The sequence below is a fragment of the Hemicordylus capensis genome, chromosome 1 (assembly GCF_027244095.1).
Source record: "Hemicordylus capensis ecotype Gifberg chromosome 1, rHemCap1.1.pri, whole genome shotgun sequence".
Lineage (NCBI taxonomy): Eukaryota > Metazoa > Chordata > Lepidosauria > Squamata > Cordylidae > Hemicordylus > Hemicordylus capensis.
In genome coordinates this window covers 74833345-74845903 of record NC_069657.1, presented here as the reverse complement: position 1 = coordinate 74845903, position 12559 = coordinate 74833345, and the positions used below count along the sequence as shown (strand labels likewise).

Genomic DNA, 12559 nt, shown 5'->3' with positions numbered 1-12559 from the left:
GCCCACTATGGAGATCTGCTCTTGAGCGGCTAAATCCTTGAACATTTGGCATTTTTCAAGGCCCTTCAAGGTTTTCAGCCAGACCTAGTTGGTCAACATGTGCAGATAATGACAGACAACACAACAGCGGGCAGGGAGGCACGGGGTCACACTTCTTTCTAGCCCTGTCCCTGAAGATCTGGCATTGGGCACTTGAGCACCACATTCATCTTTCTATCAATGGCCTTTGTAACATGCTAGCAGACAACTTTGAGCAGAACCCACAATATCTCTCATGAGTGGCAGTTGCACCTGAGGGTGTTGCAGGAGGTCTTCCAGATCTGGGGGAAGCCTCAGATTGACCAGTTTGCCAGCCCGAGCAACAACCAGTGCTGGAATTTCTATGCCAGGGGAGGGTTCAGGAGAAATTCCAAAGGAGATGCCTTCATTGCCACCTGGTCGGAGAGTTTTACTTACCTGTTTCCTCTGATCCTGTTGATCCCCCGTGTTCTAAACCAGGACAGGTCAAACTGCATCCTCATCGCCCCATGGTGGCCACATTGCCACTGGTTCCCCCGTTGCTCCATCTGTCAAGGTGATGCTTTCACCCTCTTCCAGTGCACCTCACACTTCTGTCTCAGCAACTTGGCAAGGTCCTACATCGGACATTTACGTCTCACAGCATGGAGGATTCAACAGGCTGGACACTTGAACTCCAGGAGATACTGAAAACCTTCCATGATAGCCTCGTATAGGGGAAAATGGACACGTTTTTCAGAATATGCTAAACTATCAAGATTGACTGACTCTACTAATGCCCCACTGACCTTTATTCTATCTCATCAGTTGTAGCTAAAGAGGACAGGGTTGTCGATGTTGTCTATATGAGTACACCTAGCGGCCCTTGCAGCCTTTTGGACTACACCTGTGCATACCTCCCTTTTTGCGGTGCCATGGGTCAAGCAGTTTTGAAGGGCCTGCCGTATTTACATCCTGATGTCCCTACCATCGCTCTGCTGTGGGATCTGCCCCGAATTTTAGCTACTCTCACGGGCAAGCCATTTGAACCTTTAGCTACATGTGACCTTCACCTCCTAACTCATAAGACAGTGTGCTTAGTGGGCTACAACATTGGTCCGTAGGGTGGGAGAGCTGCAGGTGCTATGCTCAGACCCATCTTACTTGATTTTCAGAAATAGGTCACCCTCAGGCTAGACGTTCCCTTTTTACCTAAAATAGTTTCCTCCTTCCATAGGTCACAGCTGATCTCCTTACCTGTGTTCTTCCCAGATCCTGCATCATCTGAGGAATACAGGTGGCAAATGCTTGATGTCAGGCGGGCATTAGCCTTTTACATTCAGCATATAGCACCTTTTAGAAAATCTCCTGATCTGTTTGTTATTTATGAAGAGCCCCGCAAGGACCACTGACCATTTCAGCCTGGACTCTGCACAGTCCATTTCAGCCTGGATAGTTCAGGCCATTAAACTAGGTTATCAGGTGCTGGGGTTAGAGCCCCCCATCTAAGATTAAAGCCCATTCCGTCAGGCTATGTCCACAGCCTTGGATAGAGGTCTTCCATTGGAATCTATTTGTCAAGCTGCAAGATTGACAAATGCAAGCTACATTTGTCAAGATTCCATTGGAATCTATTTGTCAAGCTGCAACTTGGTCATCGCCAACTTCATTCATTCATTAGACGCTACGCCCTTGATGTGTGGGCACGAAAAGACTCTGCTTTTGGGTGATTGGTGCTGCAGTCGCTCTAACATTGATGTGCAGGGGCTACTCAACTGATTCTCTGGGCTCTGCTTCCCGCCTCCAATGACTACAGGAGCTTACGATGCGCCCATCTGTGTGATGAACAGAGACCACTCAGAAAAACTTCAGGTTTCTTACTGCGGTTCTTCTGGTGGTCATCTGTCCACCGTTATCTACCTATCCTTACCCTCTGCAGAGCTGTGTAGTGACGGACTCCAGAACTGAGGAGGAAGGTCTAGAGCAGGGATTCTCAACATTGGGTCCCCAGATGTTATTGGACTTCAACTCCCATAATTCCCAGCCCCAGTGGCTTTTGGTTGGGAATTATGGGAGTTGAAGTCCAATAACATCTGAGGACCCAACGTTGGGAATCCCTGGTCTAGAGCACATGACCTAGTATGTTGACGGAGGAGCCTCAGCACAAAGCTGGAAAAAATGAAGCTTGAAAAATTCCATTCTCTATTTCACGCCAGTGCAAAGCCCAACTGTGTGAATGGACAGATGACCACCAGAAGAACCCCAGTTATAGGTAAGCAATAGCAATAGCACTTACATTTATATACCGCTCTATAGCCGGAGCTCTCTAAGCGGTTTACAATGATGTAGCATATTGCCCCCAACATTCTGGGTACTCATTTTACCGACCTCGGAAGGATGGAAGGCTGAGTCAACCTTGAGCCCCTGGTCAGGATCGAACTTGTAACCTTCTGGTTACAGGGCGGCAGTTTTACCACTGCGCCACCAGGGGCTCCTGATGTTCCTTAGGCTATGTACCCTGGTGTTGCCACAGTAAACTCATGGAGCAGCCTGTTGCAGGGATAGATAAGTAGTAACTTATAGTAAGTAACTCCCCAGTAAACTCATGGAGATAGCCTGTTGCAGGGACAGAAAGCCAATTGGCTTTCCCTCCTGTGCTGTTCTATTCTATTCTATTCTGTTCTAAATCTATTAAAGACTTAAGTGGGAAAGCCCACGACATGGGACAACCTCAGTTCTATACAAGTGGCCTTTGTTATTCATGGGGCTTCCATTCCAGCCTACAACTTCAGATAATGAAACTGTGAATAACAAGATCTTGAGCCCTATCCACCCCCAGCACAGTACCTCCAGTGAGTGTTGCTGGTGTCTATCTTACGTTTCTTTTTAGATTGTGAGCCCTTTGGGGACAGGGATCCATATTATTTATTTATTATTTCTCTGTGTAAACCACCCTGAGCTATTTTTGGAGAGAATTCGAATAAACAAACAAAAATAAAATATGGGAATTGTAAGGTTAGGTTCCTTGAGCCTAAAAAAAGCACCCCCCCAACAGAAATAAAGGGAGTAAAGCACAGTACCTTGCTCTTCAGGCTTCCAGCTCTCCAGAAAGACCCCACCAAACCTGCAATTTCTCCAGATTTATGAGAATGTTTTCAAAAATTCTTGGTTTTTGTTTTTATTTTGTCTTTGAAAAAGCAACAAAATGGCTCCATGCTGCAAAATAGTGGCCGGAAATGACATCGGAAGTCTTTTCCAGCCACCTAGGAACTGTGAATAGGCAAATTTTGTCTATTTTTTTTAATCCCACAGATAACAATATCAGGTCTATATTGCCCAACCATGGATACTTGAAACCACAGGTGCCGGGACCGTGGATAACAAGGGCCACCTGTTTTATCAGTTGCAGTTAGGCTTTGTGGGAAGGTTACAGCAAATTTCTACTCTCAAGCATAGCAGATTGGTTGTTTTCTGCCATGCTAGTTTCTCTTTGATTCTGCTGTGTTGTAGAGGGCCCATGGGCAGTTGGCTACTGCATCACACAGCCTGAGCTTATAAGGCTCAAGGTCCCACCTCTTGCAGAAGAGCTGAGGTAGGTACTTTGATATGGCCAAGATAAAATTTGTGAGTTACCTGCTGAGAAGCACCTGTCTAGTACAAGAAAAATGTCCAGTACAAGGCTGGTGTAGTGTAGTGGTTCAGAGACTGAGCTACATTTTCTGTGCCAAATTTCACCTTTGCCGTGAACCCACTAGGTACTCTTAAACAACCCACTTTCTCTTGGCCTGAGCTTCTCAGCTACAATATGAGGATAATAATACTTATTATACAGGAATGTTGTAAGGCTTACAACAAGATAGTACATATGAAGCACTTCAGTGATCTTCACTGTTTTTCAAGCGAGAGCCACCTGGGGAGGGTGAGGACACCCATTCAGTACGAGAGCTATTTCCCACTGCACTGACCTCTGTACAGTGCTGCGCTTTCCAGCACTGGGTGGGGGGGATGCTTTAAGAGAAATGCTTATTGAGCCCAGCTATAGAGTTCTAAGGAAGGCGTCCATCACTGGGGGGATCCCCACAATGCCTTGTGTCGTGCACTGTGGGATTTTTGAGGGCCAGGATGACAAATTCTGGCCTCTGAGCGATCCGTGCTACACGGAACAAGGTTGATCACATGGGAGTGTGGAGCGTGTGCCCACCAGGAAAGCAACAGCCTGGGGGGAAGACAAGGCCTTCCCTCCACCGGCTCAGTTGTATGAATGACCCCATGTGTTATCTGAACCAGAGCTGTTGTTTACAAACCACCGTCTCAAAGCAGAGTTGAATTTCATTTTCAGGTTGTGGTTTGATTGTGGTTTGTAAGCCACAGTCAAGTAACTCTGGGTTTGTACAACAGGTCGAGCTTTTTAAGCAAATGAGGGTGCTGACACTGCAGTTCTGCATGGGGACTGAGAAGGTGAGCGTAGAAGGGAGCTCATGAGGATTATGGATGCATTCAAACTATGGTTTGTGTGGTTGTCTGAACTGGAGCTGTATTTGCTTGTTCCTTTACACCAGGGGTTCCCAACCTGCAGTACTCCAGATGTTGCTGAACTACAACTCTCATCATCCCCAGCCACAAAAAAGATAGGGATGATGGGATTTGTATTTTTTCCATTTCAATTTTTTACATTTCAGTTTTAAGGGCCTCATTTAGAGACTCTTAAAATTAAAATGTCACAAATTGATTAGACAGCAGATTATTTAAAAAATAAACTTGCAATAGATGTACATACAAAAATAGTGGCAACCACCATCTTAAACTTTCTTTCCCTTCTTTCTCATACGTGAGGAAATGCCTCGATTAAGATGATGCAATATGTGCATGCAACATTTAAAAACAAGTAGTTCTGGTAAGAACTAATCTGTCTACTTTCCTTTAACTATCACTACAGATGAGCTAAATTTGGTCCAGATTGCTTAGGCAGTTCACAAGCTAGCTCACTTGAGCCTCAGACATTCACGTGTCCACCATCTTGAAACAGAGTGGATGGCATAATCACAAATTAGGCCATTGAGGTGTCCCTACAACTGTACCCAATTTGGTTCAGTATTGGTCCAGGCATTGCAAAGTTGATGGGACACACACACTATGCTTCTCCCCCCCCCCGCCCTGAAGTGTGGTTTTATTCTTATGCAAATCAGTTTAGATATAATTAATTATCTACAGCTCACATATTTATTAATAATAATATTTATATACCACTTTTTAACAAAAAAGGCTATTTTACAAAAGCCTGCCGTTCATGGAGGACAGATCTTATCAATGGCTTCTAATCTGGTGGCTATAGGCCACCTCCAGCCTCAGAGGCAAGATGCCTCTGAATACCATTTGCAGGGGGCAACAGCAAGATTGCCCTCCCCTCTTGGCTGTGGGTTTCTCAAAGGCATTAGGTGGGCCACTGTGTATAACAGGATACTGGATTAGATAGGCCTTCAGCCTAATTCAGCAGGGCTGTTCTTGTGTTCGTATAGAACCATAAATATAATTATAATTATAATTTATTATTATTATTATTATTATTATTTTAACAACAACACCACCAGGGGATAGCAGAATAGAAGAAAAAGAAATAGAAAAAATCACCAAATACAAAGATCTACAAATTGAAATTGAAAGGCTGTGGCAGAAAAAGACCAAAATAATCCCAGTGGTAATTGGCACCCTGGGTGCAGTTCCAAAAGACCTTGAAGAGCACTTCAACACCATAGGGGCCACAGAAATCACCATCAGCCAATTACAAAAAGCAGCTTTACTGGGAACAGCCTATATTCTGCGACGATATCTATAACAGCAGCAACAACATTGACAATACAATTCTGGCATCCCAGGTCCTTGGGAAGGACTCGATGTCTGGATAAAACAAACCAGTCAATAACACCTGTCTGACTGTGTAAAATACTACTACTACTACTACTACTACTACTAATAATAAATAAAAAATTTATTTGTTTTATTAGATTTCTATACCACCCTTCCAAAAATGGCTCAGGGCAGTTTACACAGAGGAATAATAAATAAATAAGATGGCTCCCTGTCCCTAAAGGGCTCACAATCTAAAAGGAAACATAAGATAGACACCAGCAACAATCACTGGAGGTACTGTGCTGGGGGTAGATATGATGGTTCCCTGTCCCAAAAGGCCTCACAATCTAAAACTCATAAGACTAATTAGTGAAGATGTCTTTAATCAGATGCTAGTTCTACGTATTCATATTTTCTACGATTTGTATTACTTTAATTTACGCAGTCATGGAAAAGGGAAAAGTGTGGTTCAGGCCATTGATGCCCAGCTTCTGGCCACTGGAAATCTTATTCAGCCATCCAGCCAATATCTGAAACTTCAGCAGGCATTGGCCGCACAGCTTGATGTTAAATTGGCACTGACCAAATCTAATACAGGGAAAGCTCGTTATACGTGGATTTGTATATCTGTGGTCAGCCACCCGATCTTGGCATACGTCAAAACAAAAACAAAAACCAACAACGTTGACCTCGCATATCCGCGGGTTGGAGGTGGCCGGAAATGACCGCAGAGGTCTGTTCTGGCTGCCATTTTGTTTCTTGGAGCCACAAAACGGCTCCCATTTAAAACCAAACAATATCCCCAAACAGCCATTTTCGGGCATTCCACGGGTACAGTGTGATGCGGGTTGGGTAGGGAGCAGCAAAGCATGGTAAGGAGCTCCCCCCCGTGTCCCCCCCCCCCCCGTTTAACCAAAATCTGTATTATTTCCTCATTTCCCTGGTGAACGGGAACCTAACCCCCAATTCTCTATTCACTCAATGCCTCGATATTTGTGGTTTCCGTATCCGTGGTACAACTGTGGAATGGAACCCCCATGAATATCGAGGTCCTCCTGTATAGTAGTTTAATGACTAGACAGTGTTCAGAGCACGGGCTTTTCAGTTCAGTAGTTCTGCAGTTCTTAAACAATGCACGGTAACTAATATTCTTTTTTACTACAGTTGAGAAAGATAGGAGGTGGAGGCTTTGGAGAAATTTACGATGCACTGGATGTGGTTACCCGAGAGAATGTTGCACTGAAGGTTGAGTCAGCTCAGCAACCAAAGCAAGTTCTGAAAATGGAAGTAGCTGTGTTGAAAAAACTGCAAGGTAAGGTGGATAAAAGATCTTTGTTCTGTAGATAGCTAAATATCATATACACATTCCTAATAAAGAGAATTAGATTATCCCACCTTTTTTCTAACTATAGCCTGACGGGAAATGAATGAAAAGGCACAAGAATAGCAAACGTATGATATTGATCAGTACTGGTGGTTAAATGAGGAATATAAGGATGGTTTCTAGTTGTTGCTATATGTTGAGTACAATAATCAGAAAACTATATTATTTTGCTCATAATATCCTGTTTGATCTAAGATCATAAATAAACAACTAACTAACTCATAATATGATTCATGTTGATGATGAGCTATCAGTCTGTTGTAATTTCAAAGAAAGTGAATGTGATTCTTGTAGAGAAACTGTGAAACTGAGGGCATATGGAGAGGTGTCTATTGTTCTTATCTATACCCTGGCAATGGGTATTTCTTATGGTTGTAAATAATGTTTCGGGCACCCCAAAGTCTTGAGCAACTTCTGAGATTAGTGGATGCCCTGACTGCTCTTACTGCTTGTTTTTTTTTTTTTTACAAAGCATTGGATGAGACAAATGTATGTGCTGCAGTAAACTTTGTACAAGTCTTAGTGTACCAAAGATTACTAAGAGGAAAGCAAAGTACTTGGTTCAGCAGAGGACTGAAAGAAAAAAACCTCAAGTTACTGCTTAGTTAGAAAGCCACCTAATGGCGCAGTGGGGAAATGACTTGACTAGCAAGCCAGAGGTTGCCGGTTCGAATCCCCTCTTGTATGTTTCCCAGACTATGGGAAACACCTATATCGGGCAGCAGTGATATAGGAAGATGTTGAAAGGCATCATCTCGTACTGTGTGGGAGCTGGCAATGGTAAATCCCTCTTGTATTCTACCAAAGACAGCCACAGGGCTCTGTGGTCGACAGGAGTCGATACCGACTCATTGGTACCTGCTTAGTTAAGTACCTAACTATACAGTAACTGCTTAGTTGGTACCTGACTATACAGTAACTGCTTAGTTAAGTTACTGTATAGTCAAGATTTATGGGTAGGCTGGCTCATTACTGAATACCTGGCCTCCTCTTATATTCCCGTGAGAAGGACTAGAATAGTGGTGTTGCTCCAGTATTTCCTTCCATCCCCTTCCAAATATTTGTTGATGCTTTTCTGGCTGTTCAGCTGAGTGATGTGACTGTACCCTAAATATTAAGAACTGCAAAAATATAACAAACGTTGACATCTAAAACTGTAGAAGTTTTTGGATATGACAGTTAAAGCTCAACTCTACTGGTTTGTATGCAGATCATATTTTGGCAAACTCTAGGGTGTTCTGTCACATGGAGGATGGAGTGGACTTTTCTCTGTTGCTGCAGAGGGTAGAGCTAGAAATGGTGGGTGGAAATTACCAAGAAGCAGATTTTTGCCTAGACATTTGGAAGAATTTCCTAACCAGTTCAACAACTTTTAATGTAAAAGTTGTTAATGTCTCATGCAGTGGTGGGTTCTGCTTTTTTCATGGTTTTTAGACAGAGGCTTGACAGCGAATTGTTTGGGATGCTGTAGTGATTTTCTGCGCTTAATAGAGAGTTGGACTAGAAGACCCACAAGATCCCTTCCAACTCTAAAATGCTATGATTCTTTGTGTAGATTCAGAATAGACTCAGACAGCAAAGCTTAGGGAAGCATTTGGAGTGGGCCCAGTCTTGTCCAAATTTTCAGAGAGTTCTTGGGAGAAGGTAGAGTCTTATTTGGAAAGACTGGGCCCATTCCAAATGCTTCCCTATCCTCTGCTGTCTTCAGCCTTCCATGAATCTGGGTTTCTTACTCCTCCCGCTTTCCAAAATTCTCTTGTATGGTGGAGGAGAGAAACTGACCTTCAGGAAGGTTCCCTCACCCTCTTGGGAGCCATTCCCATCCATTTTCCAAGGCTAGAAGAAGGGATGCCTTGGAAAGTGGAAGGAAATGGTTCACAAGAGGGTGAGGGAACATTCCTGAAAGTAAGTTTCTCACCTGCACCATACAAGATAAGTTTGGGAAGCAGGTTCGGGGGGAATAGGAAAACCAAATGCTGGGGAGGCGGGGACACCAGAGGATATATGTGCAGCAGGGAGAGCATTCTGCATGGTAAAGGCCCAGAAAAAAGATCCCTGCGGCTTTCCTGTTGGTAAGGCTTTCTGGCTGTGAAGGCCAGAAGAACAATATCTCCCTTGGCACCATTCCATGCTCCTTAGTTGCTGTTCCTGCTTGAAGGTAAGTCTTAGGGAGCTTGAAGGGAACATGGTAGGGGGAGCTTTGAATAAAGCTGAACTTATTTGCAAGGAGTTATTCAAAAGCTATGTGGGGGCTACGTGGAAACTAGGTAGCATAGGAATCCCATGAAAAAGGAGGTTTTATTGAATAGTAAGTAATTCATCACATCCCAGAATTGTACAGGAGCAGATAGTTAAGAATGTAACACAAGGACTATAGGCATGCCCTAGTGAACACATTGTGACATCTAGGGAAAAGGCTGAAGAGTTGATGTAAGTTAATGGTTATCTACTTCCACTAAATAGGAGTAGGTGTGTAAAGTTTGTGAAAGGATGGCCAGCTTTAAAAAAATACCTTTTTGTAACACATTTGCATGTCAGGTACAAAAAACTTTGAGTAGACATGGAGTTAAGCTAATGTTGTGTGTACAGCACCTAAAACCTTATAACAACATTTAGTTAAATCCCAGTTGTATGATAATAGATATGAAGGGAGAGATTGTTCTATCTGTGAGGAGAATGAGCATTGGTGTAAGGTGAATGTGCAGCATTCCATATTGCAGAAACCAGAAGACCAATAATGAAAAGATATAAGGAACATCTGACTGATATGCAGGACAATAAAAGTCGAACAAAACTTTAGGTGATACATATGAAAGAAAAACATAATAAAGTGACCAAAACAAAAATATTGTTATTGGTTGTTGAAAGGAATTTAATAGGATGTAAGATCATTATCGGGCAGCAGTGATATAGGAAGATGCTGAAAGGCATCATCTCATTCTGCGCAGGAGATGGCACTGGTAAACCCCTCCTTTATTCTACAAAAGGCAACCTCCTGGTTGCCAGGAGTCAACACTGACTTGACGGCACACTTTACTTTAAGATCATGGAAGCAATGTCCATTGAACGACTGAAACCTCATATTAACGTTGAAATTAAAGAAGCCATGAGATACATTGATCACTGAAAGAGTTAACATCTTCTCTGCAAAAGGTCTGCTCTCTCCTCCCTCATGTATTATCTATTGTCTGTTTGCTGCTTTCCATTCTCAGCTTTTGAATTTAAGTGCCTTCCCCTGGCATGTTAAATGCAGCACTGAGGATGGTGTATCACACTGAAATGTTTGCTTGGTTTTGTTTTAGCTTACATGTTTTGTGTAAAAAATCTGTAAGCTATCTTAATACCTTTTACACAATAAAGAGTTCATTTTGAAGTTGAGCAGTGCATTGTGTATTTCATTGCTGGTATATTGTGGTGGTCAAAATGATTTTGGCTTGAATGCTAATAAGCTTGTTGTTTTCAAACTTGCTGTGTGTAGTTTCGGAACCACTTCTGCTGCAGTTCTGCAAGTTGGCAATGTTGTTAATTGTCATTAGGTTACACTTTATTATAGTAATTGTTTACTCTACGTTTTAATAATTTATTATAAAGATGTATTTTAATGACACTGAAAAAAACAAAATATGATAAAGAGAAATGTTTATGGTGTCAGCTTTATGAATGTATTGAGTGTTTATGCTATGGGTTGATACTACATATCTATATCCATCTATAGTGGAGGAGAGCAGGTCTTGAGGGAGTGAGCATGAATTGGTCCCCTTTGCTAAACACGGTTTAGTTTGCATCAATTTGCATTTGGATGGGTGACAGCACATGAGTGCAGTAAGAGAATTACTCCTAGGAAATATCCTGTACCTGTGATGGAAGAGGAAAAGCCTTCTGACCCAACTGCTGCTTCCATATGGAAGGAGTCTTCTACCTTGTCTTCCCCTTGTAGACTATGAAATACCAGGATTGTGAACAGCTCCTGAACTAGGGTAAGAGGCATCTCCTTTCCTAGTAAGCATCGTGTGAACAGTCGAAGACAATACTGAGCTAGATGGACCAATGGTCTGACTCAGTATAATGTAGCTTCCTGTGTCCTACATAACTCTACATCAGGAGTGTATAGTTGAGGGCTACTTCTAGTTTTCTGTTAAATTCAGAAGATTGCATTGTTGAGGACCAAAAAAGCATTTTTTGGTTACAATTTGAGTTGTTTTGTTTTTTAGTCCTTCTGCTAACTCGCTTTCGCTTTCAGCTCATACTGTGATTTCTCTTTTTTCTACAGGTTTGAACCCCTCTGTCTCTTCGTTTTACCTCCTCCTTTCTCTCACCTTTTCCTGTACCACCACAGGGCCCTACTCATATCTTTAAACTAGCTGCTTTCCCCCCACTTCCATTTTTAAGTTGCACTTTCTTCAGTGGTAGAGATTTAAGCACATGTTCCTCTCCTGTTAAATCAGTGTGATTCAAAACTTTGGCTGAATTTTGTTACTTGAATTCAGCGTGTATTACTGAAATCTAGGAGTAGTTAATAAGAATCTTGTTGGGGCACATGTTTTGTTAACTTGTAAAGAATTAGGGGGAATTTGTAATTGAAGAAAGTGTAAATATTGTGTCAATATTTATGTGATTTCTATATTCTCAAAATGGATTTAACTGAGCATCTTTAAAAAAAAGCTGAAAGCTTGAAATCCATCGTGTTTCAGCTTTTTATTTCCAGAATGAAAACTTTTGGATTTTGTATAAGACAAACCTGATAATTCTGTGGTAGGCTATACATTATAATTATTTTATTATTTCAAGGCAGATACACTTTAGTCTGTCTTTACTGAGCTGTCTTTTAAGTTCTCATTATTATTTTCCTCTTCCAAGTGACATGCTATAATATGAACGATGAAGCTTGTAGAGTGCAACAACTTAATGGCATTCTTGTATATGTGTTGGTTCCCTTACATGCTGTTTGATCAACTTTTTTATTATCTGTGTGCAAACACACTATAAACTGTATCTTTTGAGAGGTAGCCAGTCTTTGTGATGGGTTCTGAGTAAAGTTGTACATTTGTTGATAAAGTGGATACCTATAATCTAGATGTTTGTTGGAATAAGAGACTGTCTACAATTATTTAACAATGTTGCATTATTAACTGTAGTTCCAGACCTTTTGTTGTGCTTTTGTGGAGAGCATGGAAACAGATGTGTACAGTTTACCAAGTTATCTTTATTCCATCTGTGGCAAAGATGGCACAGAAAAGTAAATGTAAGCATGACTTGTTTTTATTCTTGGTAAACTTGTGGTAAGCCAGGGTATCTTAATAGTGCAAAGTCTGTTTTTAAATATCTTGTCTG

At 42.0% G+C, this 12559-nt stretch overlaps 1 protein-coding gene across 4 annotated transcripts in view; it reads left to right on the top strand.

Moving 5' to 3' along the window:
• TTBK2 (tau tubulin kinase 2) overlaps positions 1 to 12559 on the top strand; it is a 150375-nt gene that overhangs the window by 24926 nt on the left and 112890 nt on the right. For all 4 annotated transcript variants that reach the window (XM_053261412.1, XM_053261386.1, XM_053261392.1 and 1 more), the window contains one exon: positions 7009 to 7156. In XM_053261412.1, coding sequence (XP_053117387.1) covers positions 7009 to 7156 — 148 coding nt within the window. The remainder of the gene's footprint in view (positions 1 to 7008; positions 7157 to 12559) is intronic.